Genomic DNA, 12077 nt, shown 5'->3' on the forward strand with positions numbered 1-12077 from the left:
GTGCCCTGCGCCGCGCCGGAAGGAAGATCCAACATGGCGGCGGGAGGGGAGACGGGGAAGGCGGCTGGGCTGGAAGCTGAGGAGGTACCGGTGGTGGAAGAGGCGCGGAGCTTCAAGGACCTGGTGAGGCGGAGTTGGGGCTCGCTGCAGTCTGCGCCGCTCTCGAGAAGCATCCGCCTGCCCTCACCTCGGCAGATGAGGCCTGCAGCGGGGAGAGGGGAGGAGCTGCCCCGTGCTCGGTGGAGCCGCCAGTGCCGGTGATGGGACGGCCACGTGCGCGGATGTCGCTGCGGTGCTGCGCGGGACCGGGTTTGGGGTTTGGCTGTGATGGAGACAAGCTCGACTATGTTGCAGTATGTATTTGATTGGTGACTTCGTTCGTTGCTCACTGATGCTTTGTTTCCCACTCTTTTCGATGATACTCAGGGAGTGACGGATGTCCTGTGTGAAGCTTGTGACCAGCTGGGATGGAAGATACCAACGAAGATTCAAGTGGAAGCTATTCCTGTGGCTCTGCAGGGTAAGCGGCGTGTTTCCCATCCACAGTGTGGGGATGACTTCCCCAGGAGCTCTGTGTGAATCCATTTTTCTGAGCAAATGAAAACGGTCTGAGAGTGTTAGCTGACAGCTGGCTGAATGTCAGGCAGCAGTGTACTCAGGTTGGCAAGAAGGCCAACGGCATCCTGGCTTGTATCAGGAATAGTGGAGTGAGAAGGAGCAGGGAGGTGACCATCTCTCTGTACTCAGCACCGGTAAGCCCATACCTCAAGTGCTGTGTTTAGTTTTGGGCCCCTCACTACGAGAAAGACACGGAGGCCCCAGAGTATGTCCAGAGAACAAAGCTATGAAGGATCGGGAGCGCAAGTCTGATGGGGAGCAGCTGAGGGAACTGGGGTTGTTTGTCTGGTGGAAACTTGGAGAAGACTGAGACCTTAACACTCTCAACAGTGACCTGAAAGGAGGTTGTGGTGAGCTGGGAGTTGGTCTTTTCTCCCAGATAATAAAGATAGGACAAGAGCTTATGGCCTAATGTTGTGTCAGTGGAGGTTCAGGTTGGATGTTAGGAAAAAATTATTCTCAGAAAGAGTGGGGAGCAGGCTGCCCAGGTAGGTGATGTAGTTGCTGTCTCTGGAGGTGTTCAAGAAATGTATGGATGTGGTACTGAAGTACATGGACTATTAGTGGGCATGGTGGGGATGGGATGATGGTTGGACTAGGTGATCTTAGTGGTCTTTTCAGCCTTAATGATTCTATGAGGTGGCAGGGTTGAGAGCATTTTCCCATCTTCCTCGTGGAAATTCTGTATGTAGAAGTAATTTTGATCTTCATTCTTGTGTCCTTCTCTGATGGAGCTGGAATGTTAATTTCTCTTGTAACATTGCCTTCAATTTCAAGCTTTCACATTAGTGCATAGGTTCTTGTCTGTTCACTACTGTTGGATAGTTTTGGCACTCCATGGTAAGTATAACTGTTCCCAGTCTTTTGAGCTACTAGTCAGTGTCGCCCATGGTCTCTCTGAACTACATAGGGGTATGCTGGACACTTCTGGCAGGCCTGAGGCTGTGCCTCTTCTGTTAGAGATCTAGAGAATTTGCCTCTGAAATTGGAGATACCATGAAATCAGATCTCTGGAGAGAGGAATAACAAAGCCACAGTGTCTTTCTGTAAACATCCTGGAAGACTGGAAAATACCTTACTAAATATTTCTACCTCTAGAATATCTCTTATTCAAAAAGAATCCATCACGAAATTGGAAGAGAAGCACAATGTAGTGACAATGGTTTTAAAATGGAAATGACTTTTCATTGCCTGCTCTGTCCTGGCACTTAACTGTTGTCAGACTCTTTTAATCCATGTAGAAGATTCTCTTCAAAAGCAAAAGAAAACATTCCTGAGTTTTCTTTGGGTTACAGCCTATCGGTAGCATGTTCTTAGCTGTTGGAATTTAGCAAGTGAGAATGAATCCTGCAGATGAGTTCTACAGTGTTGCTTTTTGGGGTAGGGCACTTACTATCCTAATCTTTGCTGGCTGCAAGCAGATTTAAATTACTGTTTTAATCTACAGCATAAAATACATTGTGGCTTTTGAGATGTAAGAACACTGTTATGTTACCCGGAAACATAATTGAAAGGAATTAGAACTGTAACTTACAATGTACAAATGCAGTTACACTTTAGAATTCTCTAGAGACGTTTTGAAATTTGCTGTTATCTCTTTCTGTTTTCCTTCACCTTTTTTGTTTCTTGCCCTTTTTGGGGGAATGAAGGAGGGGATTTATTGCCGAGGCTATTCTTTTTATTCTTAGCAAACTTTTATGCTTTATTGCACAGTTCTTTGAAATCCACTGTATTTAATACAGATTTGTAACACTTTTTGCTCTTCTTGCTATGCCTTGTAGGCAGAGATATCATTGGACTGGCAGAAACCGGCTCTGGGAAAACAGGAGCGTTTGCTTTACCAATTCTTCAAGCACTGCTGGATGCACCTCAGCGTTTATTTGCTCTTGTCCTTACACCAACAAGAGAGCTGGCCTTCCAAATCTCAGAGCAGTTCGAAGCTCTTGGGTCCTCAATTGGTGTCCACAGTGGTAAGTAGCCTTGTGATACTGGAATGCTTTTGTTTTAGAGGCTTGAAGATCAGCTCCCGGAGTGCGAAGGAAAAGTAGACAGTGTTTATATGGAGGGTTGAATACAAGGTGTAAGAGTTTTGTGATGCTGATATCAGTTACAGGAGAGAAACTACTGTTGACTTTATGGTCTTCCCTTATGGAAAACTCTGCAGCTCTTAGCATTTAACATCCAAACTGCTAAAGATGGAATAGCGGAGAATGTCCCCAGCAGTAAGTTTGTATTGGTGTTACATTGCGTAGAGCTCTGCTATATATGATGTAGTTTAATCTTCCCCACAAACAGTCTGGTTTTTTTGTTGTTTTTTTTTTTAATATTTGCTGCTGATATAGAGGCTTTTGGGATATTTTAAGAATTCTCAGATTCTGAGGTTGAGTTAGGCTGCAGAGTAGACTCTGCCTCTAGCTCTTCAACTGTGACAAAATAAGTGAGGCTGTTAGGTACTTCAGTGTGTGGCTTAAGAGGCCTGGAAAGGTCAGGCATATACTAAAATAGAGTGAATTCTCATAAAGAAAGCAAGCTTTTCGTTTGTGTAGAGTTGTGGGTGGCAGGGAGTAAAAAGAAACACATTATACTCTAGAGGTTGGCCGGTGATAAACAGAGGTATTCACTGTGCTCTGTTTGTTTTGCAGCGGTTATTGTTGGTGGAATTGACTCAATGTCTCAGTCTCTGGCCTTAGCCAAGAAACCACATATTATAATTGGTAAGTCAATATACACAAGGTATGGAGTATGAATATAATTAGATTATAGTCATTCAAAGAGTGGCAGAAGCTTTTGTGTCTTTGGGGTAGCAGGAAAAAACACATCCTTCATTTGTTTCATTTTGAGATATTAATGTCTCTAAAATAGGCCCCAATAGCCTTGCTGCTACGAGCTCATTCCAAAGCATTCCTGCTGGATTGCCTTTAACGCTCCTGAAGTATTCAAAACCCTGGTCTCATTCTTAGTACATCTCATCTGCTGTCTGTTTGTTTTGCTGTTTTCATGGGAGTGGGGAAGATGGGCATTCTTCATGGAGCCTAGTCTTACTTCAAAACACTTCAAGGATGAAATAGTGCTCACCACAAAGCAACCTACTTATACTCACATTTGGTGAATAATTCATTTCTGTAACTGATGACTCTTAGTTCTTTGGATCTTTGTTTTTAATTCTTAACTGGCTCTCTCTGACTCCCTTGTAGCAACTCCTGGCCGTCTGGTGGATCACCTGGAGAATACCAAGGGCTTCAACTTACGAGCTCTGAAGTTCCTAGTGATGGATGAAGCTGACCGGATCCTCAACATGGATTTTGAGACAGAGGTAGGAATGCGCTGAAGGAGCTTTTTGGAATGCCTTACAAATCCCTTTAGATCATTACATGCAGTCATGTAGAAAATGGAGTTCTGAGGAAGTTAGTGGCAATTTGCAACTAAGATCTTGTAATTGCATGGAAGCCTGTGGTGAGAGTTAAACCTAGCGGAGTTCTGCAGAGTACTAGCTAGCAAGTAGGAGGCATTTTGTCTGTGAAGTCAGCTGCTTTCTCTGGAATGTTTGACATTGTGTCCTACAATAACTGTCAATCACGTACACCCTGCTGCAGAAATATTGCCTGTTCTTTGTACTGCTGTTTGACTTCTGGAGTCTGTGCTACTTAACTATCAATAAAGTATCAGCCCAAAACTTGCCATGAGAAAGGGGAAATTTGTGCCTTCTGTAAGCCGAAGTTGCATGCATGCATGCAGCACTCTTCTTGTGGATGGCTGTTATATTTGGAAGACTAATGTCTTGACTGCTGTTGTACTCATTATTTCTCTTTCCATTTTCCTTCTGCAGGTGGATAAGATACTGAAAGTGATTCCTCGAGACAGGAAGACGTTCCTGTTTTCTGCCACCATGACCAAGCAGGTGAGAGGCGAGTACTTTCCTTTAATTATTCTTTCATCAGGCTGTACTGTCAACTAGACTGACTGATGCAGATACAAGGACAGAGACTTTGTCAGAAGCATGTAGTATTGATTTACTTTGATCTTCCTAGGTTCAAAAACTCCAGCGTGCTGCTCTGAAGAATCCTGTTAAATGTGCTGTTTCTTCCAAATATCAGACGGTTGAAAAGCTACAACAGTACTACATTTTCATCCCATCCAAATTCAAGGTATCGCTGCTTCTTCTGTTTCTTTCCTATTCTATGTCTAGTCTTACTGTTCCCACATCTGCAAAATATTTTCTCTGGCTTTACAGTTAAATTACTCTTTAATATAGTATATTTGATTATTTGCTTTATTAATTTCTCTTTTTCCCCCCTCTCTTTACAGGATAGCTATCTGGTTTATATTTTGAATGAACTAGCTGGAAATTCTTTCATGGTATTCTGTAGTACATGTAACAATACTCAGAGGACTGCTCTACTGCTCCGTAACCTTGGGTTCACTGCTATTCCTCTCCATGGGCAGATGAGTCAGGTATGGGCATATCCCACAGGATGGACTAGACAGGAAACATGTCACTTGGGAAATGGACTATACCATACATACAGCTACCTTGCAGAAGCATTTCACAGCTACTGGACTGGACTGGTCCATAGATGTTAATCTAATGTGGATGCTGTTGCTGATTTGTGTAATTAGAAATTAGAGAAGTGAGATTTTTCTTTTTGAGAGGTTTCTGCTACAGTTCATCTCTGTTAGTATTTCAACAAGAGCATATTAACCGGAGTGAACATTCTCTCATTTCCTTTCTGTCCACCTCTCTTCCAGAACAAACGCTTGGGCTCTTTAAACAAGTTCAAGGCAAAGGCACGATCTATTCTGCTGGCTACTGATGTTGCAAGCAGAGGTCTGGATATCCCACATGTGGATGTGGTGATAAACTTTGATATTCCTACGCACTCTAAGGTAAGTTAGTCTGTGTGCCATCTGAGGGTCTTCTATCACCAGGAAATATTGTGTTGAAGCTAGGTAAAGGAAGAAAGACAACTTTCCTCTGTTCTGCTGATGGAACGTGTATTTCACACTCATGTAGATGAAAAGAAGTTGTTTGGCCTCAAAGACTGAGTTGATATCTCAGTTTGAGTGGCCTGATCTGGGTTGCAAAACTCAATCCATAAGAGAAGAGGAGAAATGAGGGATGTTTGTTCTCTTGTTTTTTCTGCTCAAGAGTGTTTTGTAATACTGTATCGAACAGATTACAGACTTTTCGGAAATAGCTTTAACATATTACAGGCTTCAAGTAGGCATCTGTGTTCCTGCAATCCACGCTTAAACTGCGTTTAAAATATAAAATTTTCCCACATGCTCAGTTGATCAAGAATGGTATCTTTGATATATTCCACTTCCGTATCACAGATGTATAGCAAGCTGAAAAATGTGAGTTACTAGCTTTCTTCTTTGTAGAAAGCATAGTATTATCTTGTGGATGTGGCTTTGTTCATGAGCTTGGTTTCAGAAAGCACACCATTGACGTACAGCTCAAGATTTGCTGCTAGTTCCTATATAGATCAAAGGTACCATGCACTGCAAACAAACAAACAAACAAAAAAAGATGGTTCATCCTAGGAGAAATTGATTTTGTCATTATGGAAAGGCAAAAGTTAAAGTTGGGGAGCAGCCACATGAATGACATCATTACAGTTTTTGTGCACCTCCCACTCAGCTCATCGTGTCACAGAACATATCCTGAGTGTTCTCATGATTTAGTGACACCCACAGGTACTGCCTGAAGCATGGAGTGTTTTGACTTCCGTAATGCAGTATAAAACCTGGAAAACAGTCCAGAATCATATAAATGGAATGCTCTCAGTAGAAACTTCCAAACTGTTCTCATTTATCCTCCCTTTCATTGTGGTTGCCTATGTCCAAGTCAGGCTAGGTAGAAAACTAAATTCTGAGAATGAAGGCAGAAGCATTGGCTTGCTTTTATTTTAAGTATTAGCTTTCTGAGGAAGTTATAGTTCCATTAGCATCCATGTCTCACAGCTTCCTAAGGTCTTGAGTAGTGGTCTTTTCTTTTAGAAAGCAATCAAAGGTTAAAACCAAATACACGCTTCCACAAGCCAGTGTCTTATCAAACCTTTAATACTGCATACAGTTAGTGTATCAAATCCTGACTCTTTTCTCCCCATAAAGAAAGAAACAATCATAAGGGTGGATCTTCCCCAGCTCTTTTCTGTGCGTGGTGTGTATGTCCTTTCGCTTATCAAGAAAATTGTTTTCAGGATTACATTCATCGTGTTGGAAGAACAGCTCGAGCTGGAAGATCTGGCAAATCAATCACATTTGTCACACAGTAAGTGTTTAAATGTCGCAGACTTATTCTTCCTAGTTGTCTTTCAAAGCAGAGTGCATTGGCCTCATCCTCGATGAGAGGAAAATACTGTGTTTCATTTTGAGGGACCAGTTGGATTTCTTTAGTGAAAAAGGAGAGCATTCAAAGTTCAAGGAGGGGAGAGAGAAAGATCTAAGGTAAATTCTAGAAGCAGCTATGTAATTATTGGAACTATTTGTTTATAACTTCACTGCATAATATATGTACATTTTTTGTAATAATTGATACAGATTAAATAGATTTTCATGTTTTTATAACTGCTGAATGAAGTCTTTGCCCAGATACTTTTGAGGTAAATCAGCAAAGCCATCCTGAAGGATGACATTATTGGGATGTACCTAAGAGTTGCTCTGCATTAGCACAAGCCACCAACAAAATATCTATCGGGTGCAATTAGGGGCAGTGTCTGTGGACAGAGGTAACAGAAGGCGTCCCAGTTGGGCTGATTCAGGCTAGCATCTTTTTTCAGGTATGACGTAGAGCTGTTTCAGCGCATTGAACACCTGATTGGCAAGAAGCTGCCAGCATTCCCCATGCAAGAGGAGGAAGTTATGATGCTACAAGAGCGTGTGGCTGAGGCCCAGAGGTTTGCTCGAATGGTGAGTGGTGACACTTCATCCTTGTGTACTCTCAGTGGTGGTGTGAATTTCCTTGTCTGCCCTAACTCTTTATCAATCTCTTGATTGTGTTGCAGGAGCTGAGGGAACAGGGAGAGAAGAAGCGATCTCGGAATGGTGATGATGATGATACAGAAGAAGCTCTTGGTGTCAGGAAGAAGGTGGCAGGTGGGAAAAAGAAGAAACGAAAAGCCTTCTAGCTCAGTGTTTGGACGAACTTTTACTTTCCTGTTTATGGCTACAAGAGCTTGGCAAAAAATAGTCTTCACAGCCATCTGCAGTGGATTTTTTTTTTTCAGAACTGCTTAATGTTGCATTGGGCATTCTGTATGGAAAAGGCCTAAAAGGTCTTCCTCTCTTCTGCTTCACCGTTTACAGACTGAGCTTGGTCATTGTGGTACAGTGGTGCGATATAATCTTTCAGTGAAGCCAAGTTGTCCCCTTAGGGAATGGAAGCCTGTATGATATGGCCCAGCTCATCCTCAAAGAGATGGGTGCAGCTTTCCCATTGCTGCCGCCTCTGTCTCAGTATCCAAACTCACTGAGTACCTCTGGGATCAAATTGGACTGCCAGAAGGAAGAAGGAAGAGATGAAAAAGTTTAAAGAAGTAACCAAGTTTCCACTGTACATCCATGATGATTTTGCCTTAAGGACGTGTGACTCACAGAACTCCAAATATAGCTTAATTTTAAAGCAAATTGGTTTTATTTGTATTGTCAGTGACCTGTTTTGCTTATTTGGAATATCAGCTCTACCAGAAGGTTTTCCTCTTACATCATTCTTACTAGTGATTCAGATGTGACATAAATATCTTAAGTGGGTCAGGTGAAGAGTGGTCCAACAGAGAGAGCCTGTTCTGGCTGATTGGGCTGTTCACTGCCTGGAATTCAGTTGAAAGTATGTAAGGATTGGTATGATCAAGGGGAGGTGTGCATTTAGTGGTTGGGTTTTTTTTTGGTTGGTTTTCTCTGGTTTTGCGATTGATTCTTGTAGTACTTACAAACTAACACAAGAGGGTAGTATTTACATAGAAAAGCAGCCCATGAGCTTGGTAACAGAGAAACAGGTTTTGAAGAGGTTCTTTTGCATCACCCTGTTTCTTCCTCTGGCAGTTTTTCTGTCTTGTACCGAGTTCAGAGTCTTACAGACTTACAAAAATGGAAGGAGTGTACTTCTCTTCACTACAAGTTAGAAGGATAATGCTAGTTCCCATTGGCACTAAAATTTTTTGCACTTGCCACTTTTCTTGGGCCAGAGATAGGTGAGAAGCTGCTTCATGATCATTCAACACAGAAACTTGGACTTTCTGCTCATGAAAGACAGTGTTCAAAAGTTTATTCTTTATGGTGTAAATGGAAATCAAAAACTACTGCAATACTAAAAAATGGCAAAATTGATATTTCATAGTATCAGCATGTATCTTATATATACATTTGTGTTGGTCAGAATGTTTTTATAATTTTGAGGCGAGACATTCTAGAAAAGGTGGGTTTTGACTAAGCTATTTTGAAATAGAGACAACATATTTTATGTTGTCTTTTCTCTTCATGAGGAAGAGATGTACTCACTGTTGTGAGAAGTGTCTGTGTCCTTTTTTTTCTAGTAGTTAACTCAAATTTTCCAAATATTCAATTTCAAGTATGTTAATTCTAAAGCAGTGTAGGCTCAATGGCAGATACATAACACTACAGAATTCATGTCTGTTGACAGCTGAAAATATTCTTACAGTGGAGAAAGAGTATGCAAATCTTCTATTGATCTTGGTGCAGAGAGGCAAAATGGCAAAGTATATTAATTCTGCATGTCCCTTTAGTAGTCATTCCCTTAGGTAAGAGGAAATAGCCATAGGATAAGAAAGTACAAGAAAGACAGGGAGCTGTTGGAGAGGGTCCGGAGGAGAGCCATAAAGATGATCAGGAGACTGGAGTACCTCCCCTACGAAGACGGGCTGAGGGAGCTGGGCTTGTTCAGCCTGGAGAAAAGAAGGCTGCGGGGTGACCTCATTGCAGCCTTTCAATACCTAAAGGGAGCCTACAAGCAGCAGGGGAATCAACTCTTTGAAAGGGTAGATAACAGCAGGACAAGGGGAAATGGTTTTAAGTTGAGAGAGGGAAGATTTAGGTTGGATGTCAGGGGGAAGTTCTTTACAGAGAGAGTGGTGAGGTGCTGGAACAGGCTGCCCAGAGAGGTTGTGGATGCCCCGTCCCTGAAGGTGTTCAAGGCCAGATTGGATGGGGCCCTGGGCAGCCTGGTCTAGTATTAAATGGGGAGGTTGGTGGCCCTGCGTGTGGCAGGGGGGTTGGAGATTCATGAACCTTGAAGTCCCTTCCAACCCTGGCCATTCTGTGATATACCAGAGATGAGAAAATAGAGGAATTTGAGTGAGCATAAGAGATGAGATGCAAATGCTGTGGAGCAAGGGAGCTCTCAACTGCTCTTCTGGTTTGCGGATTGTTAAATGCAGTGATTCACAAACTGGACAGGATTGGACCTGCTATCAACAAATGAAGATTATATCTCTCTAAGTCTCTAGGACTCTTTATTATTAGCCTGTCAATACTATCCTAACAATGTAACTTAGGTGGCATACAGAGTCAACCTTGTAAAGTGATGTGAAAGGCAACTTTTACTGCTGGAGGAGGTGGGACAGGGTCATTCCTTCTGGAAATTGCTGATGTTTAATTGACTGGTAGATCCTTTACCCTCTGCTCATTTGTTGGGTGGAAGACTGCATCAGCAGGGAGGATCTGTCGTTTCCCTTCTTGGGATCAAAGGTCCTCTACTGGTAAGAGTAGTGCAGAATAGTAGCAGTTTACTCCTTATAAAAAGGATGTAGAGTCACTCCTTGAGTCACTCTTAGACACTTGGCCACCTCCCTTTGGGTGGCATGACAAACTGTAGAAGTCCTTGGCGCAAGAAAAGCAAAGGTCTGCCCCCACCCACATTCTCACTGGTGCCTCACCTAGCTGCTACAGGTATGCACATTCAATTTCAACCAAAAATATCTGAACAGGTTGAAGTGACAGGAAATAGTTTCATACCGTGACAGTGTTATGAGGGTTGGGCTGGAGGGTGTTTATATAACTGAAGTAGGATAGGGAGTGTCTAACGATTAAATTGAGTCAAAACATCTCACATCCAGACTAAAGGAAAATCTGTAGATGGTTTAATGAAACATGAGGGGAGAAAAAGGAGCAAGACCTGTCCCTCTGGATAAAAGAAAACACCAGTACTGATATGTGTTTGGCTTCGTGCTTCTGTGTAAGAACCACTGCCAGTGTTTGTTCAGTCAGGTGGATACTTAGGGGGTAATTCTGAAGCACACTTCTGTGAGAGCCTCTCAAGCCTCTGCACATCAGAGAGCTGAGGTGAAGGATTAATCCTGGTCCCATAAAGCAGGATCAGGCTAGAACAGTCTGCCAGTTTTTATGGTTGAAACTCAAACAGTTCAGTAAAAACCGTATTCTCAAGATACCTTCAACAGAGATGTTTGCAGTTTGAAACAGTTCTGTACTTCCCAAAGTTGATGACATGATTGTTTATGTGCTTGTAATGATATTAAAAATGCTTTATAGTTTTGATTTCTAATGCTGCACAGATGTCTATGTCAAGCAGTAAAGAACAGGAATATTGTGTCTTTCAATTTAATGTTACAGAGACAGCAGAGGTGGGACAAGCCTTTGGGGAGGAAGAGTGAAATTAAACACTGGTGTCAGGGATGAAAGTAGTGTTGCGTGCAGACCTATCTGTTTCCTTTTTGTTGTTGTTATTCTGCATACATACTGAGAGAATAGCTGCCAAAAGGTAGCATTCTTTGCAATCCCACCATGGTCCAGAACTTGAAGTGCATTCTATGATTCTAACCCCCTAAAAATAGAGATGACAGAGAGTAAGCTGTATGTGATGACATTCTAGCATGAACCATTTATCTGTGCTTTGAAGAGACTCAGTTTAGGTAGGAACTCTGAGTAAGAAGTGATTGGGAATCTGGAGTGTTATGAATTATGAAGTGAAGCTGAAATTAGAAAACATTCACAGTTGTATTAAGCACAGGAAAAAGGAAAATATCCAACATACTTAAAAGCCATTGGAAGTACTTGAGGAGGAATGAAATTGATTGCATGACCTGTGGAACACAGAGGCATTTTGATCTTATATAAATATGAACTGTTGTGCAAATATGAAGTTGTGGTTTGCCTGAGGTAGCATGTGAGGAGCTTCTGTGAACATTTGAGGAGTAATTCTTGTAAATGTTGCAGAGCAAACAAATACTGTAAAAATCCAGTTTTGATGCCAGTAGTAGTTATGTAGTCACTCTGGATTCTTACTGACTGTTGTCTAAATACTTAGCAATTCATTTTGTGGAAAAACTCTCACTGTGTAAACTTGGAGAATCAGAAGTTTCTGACATAGAAGCCCAAGCTTTGGGTTAACCCCTGAACTTTGAGGAGAGAGAAAAAAAATAAAGTTGAAAGAAGTTTTCTTAGTCTATAGATGATTTTTTTCCTGGTCAAACTATGAAAGCTCC

General features: G+C 42.0%; 1 protein-coding gene across 1 annotated transcript; it reads left to right on the plus strand.

Moving 5' to 3' along the window:
- Window positions 1–6: 6 nt before the first annotated feature.
- DDX47 (DEAD-box helicase 47) lies at window positions 7–8247 on the plus strand. The gene is made up of 12 exons (XM_010709957.2): window positions 7–123; window positions 427–520; window positions 2400–2588; window positions 3261–3332; window positions 3813–3931; window positions 4445–4516; window positions 4647–4763; window positions 4924–5070; window positions 5365–5502; window positions 6822–6892; window positions 7401–7530; window positions 7626–8247. The coding sequence occupies exons 1-12, from the start codon at window positions 34–36 to the stop codon at window positions 7746–7748; spliced, it is 1362 nt and encodes a 453-aa protein (XP_010708259.1). The 5' UTR covers window positions 7–33; the 3' UTR covers window positions 7749–8247.
- Window positions 8248–12077: the final 3830 nt, after the last annotated feature.

The sequence above is a fragment of the Meleagris gallopavo genome, chromosome 1 (assembly GCF_000146605.3).
Source record: "Meleagris gallopavo isolate NT-WF06-2002-E0010 breed Aviagen turkey brand Nicholas breeding stock chromosome 1, Turkey_5.1, whole genome shotgun sequence".
Taxonomy (NCBI): domain Eukaryota; kingdom Metazoa; phylum Chordata; class Aves; order Galliformes; family Phasianidae; genus Meleagris; species Meleagris gallopavo.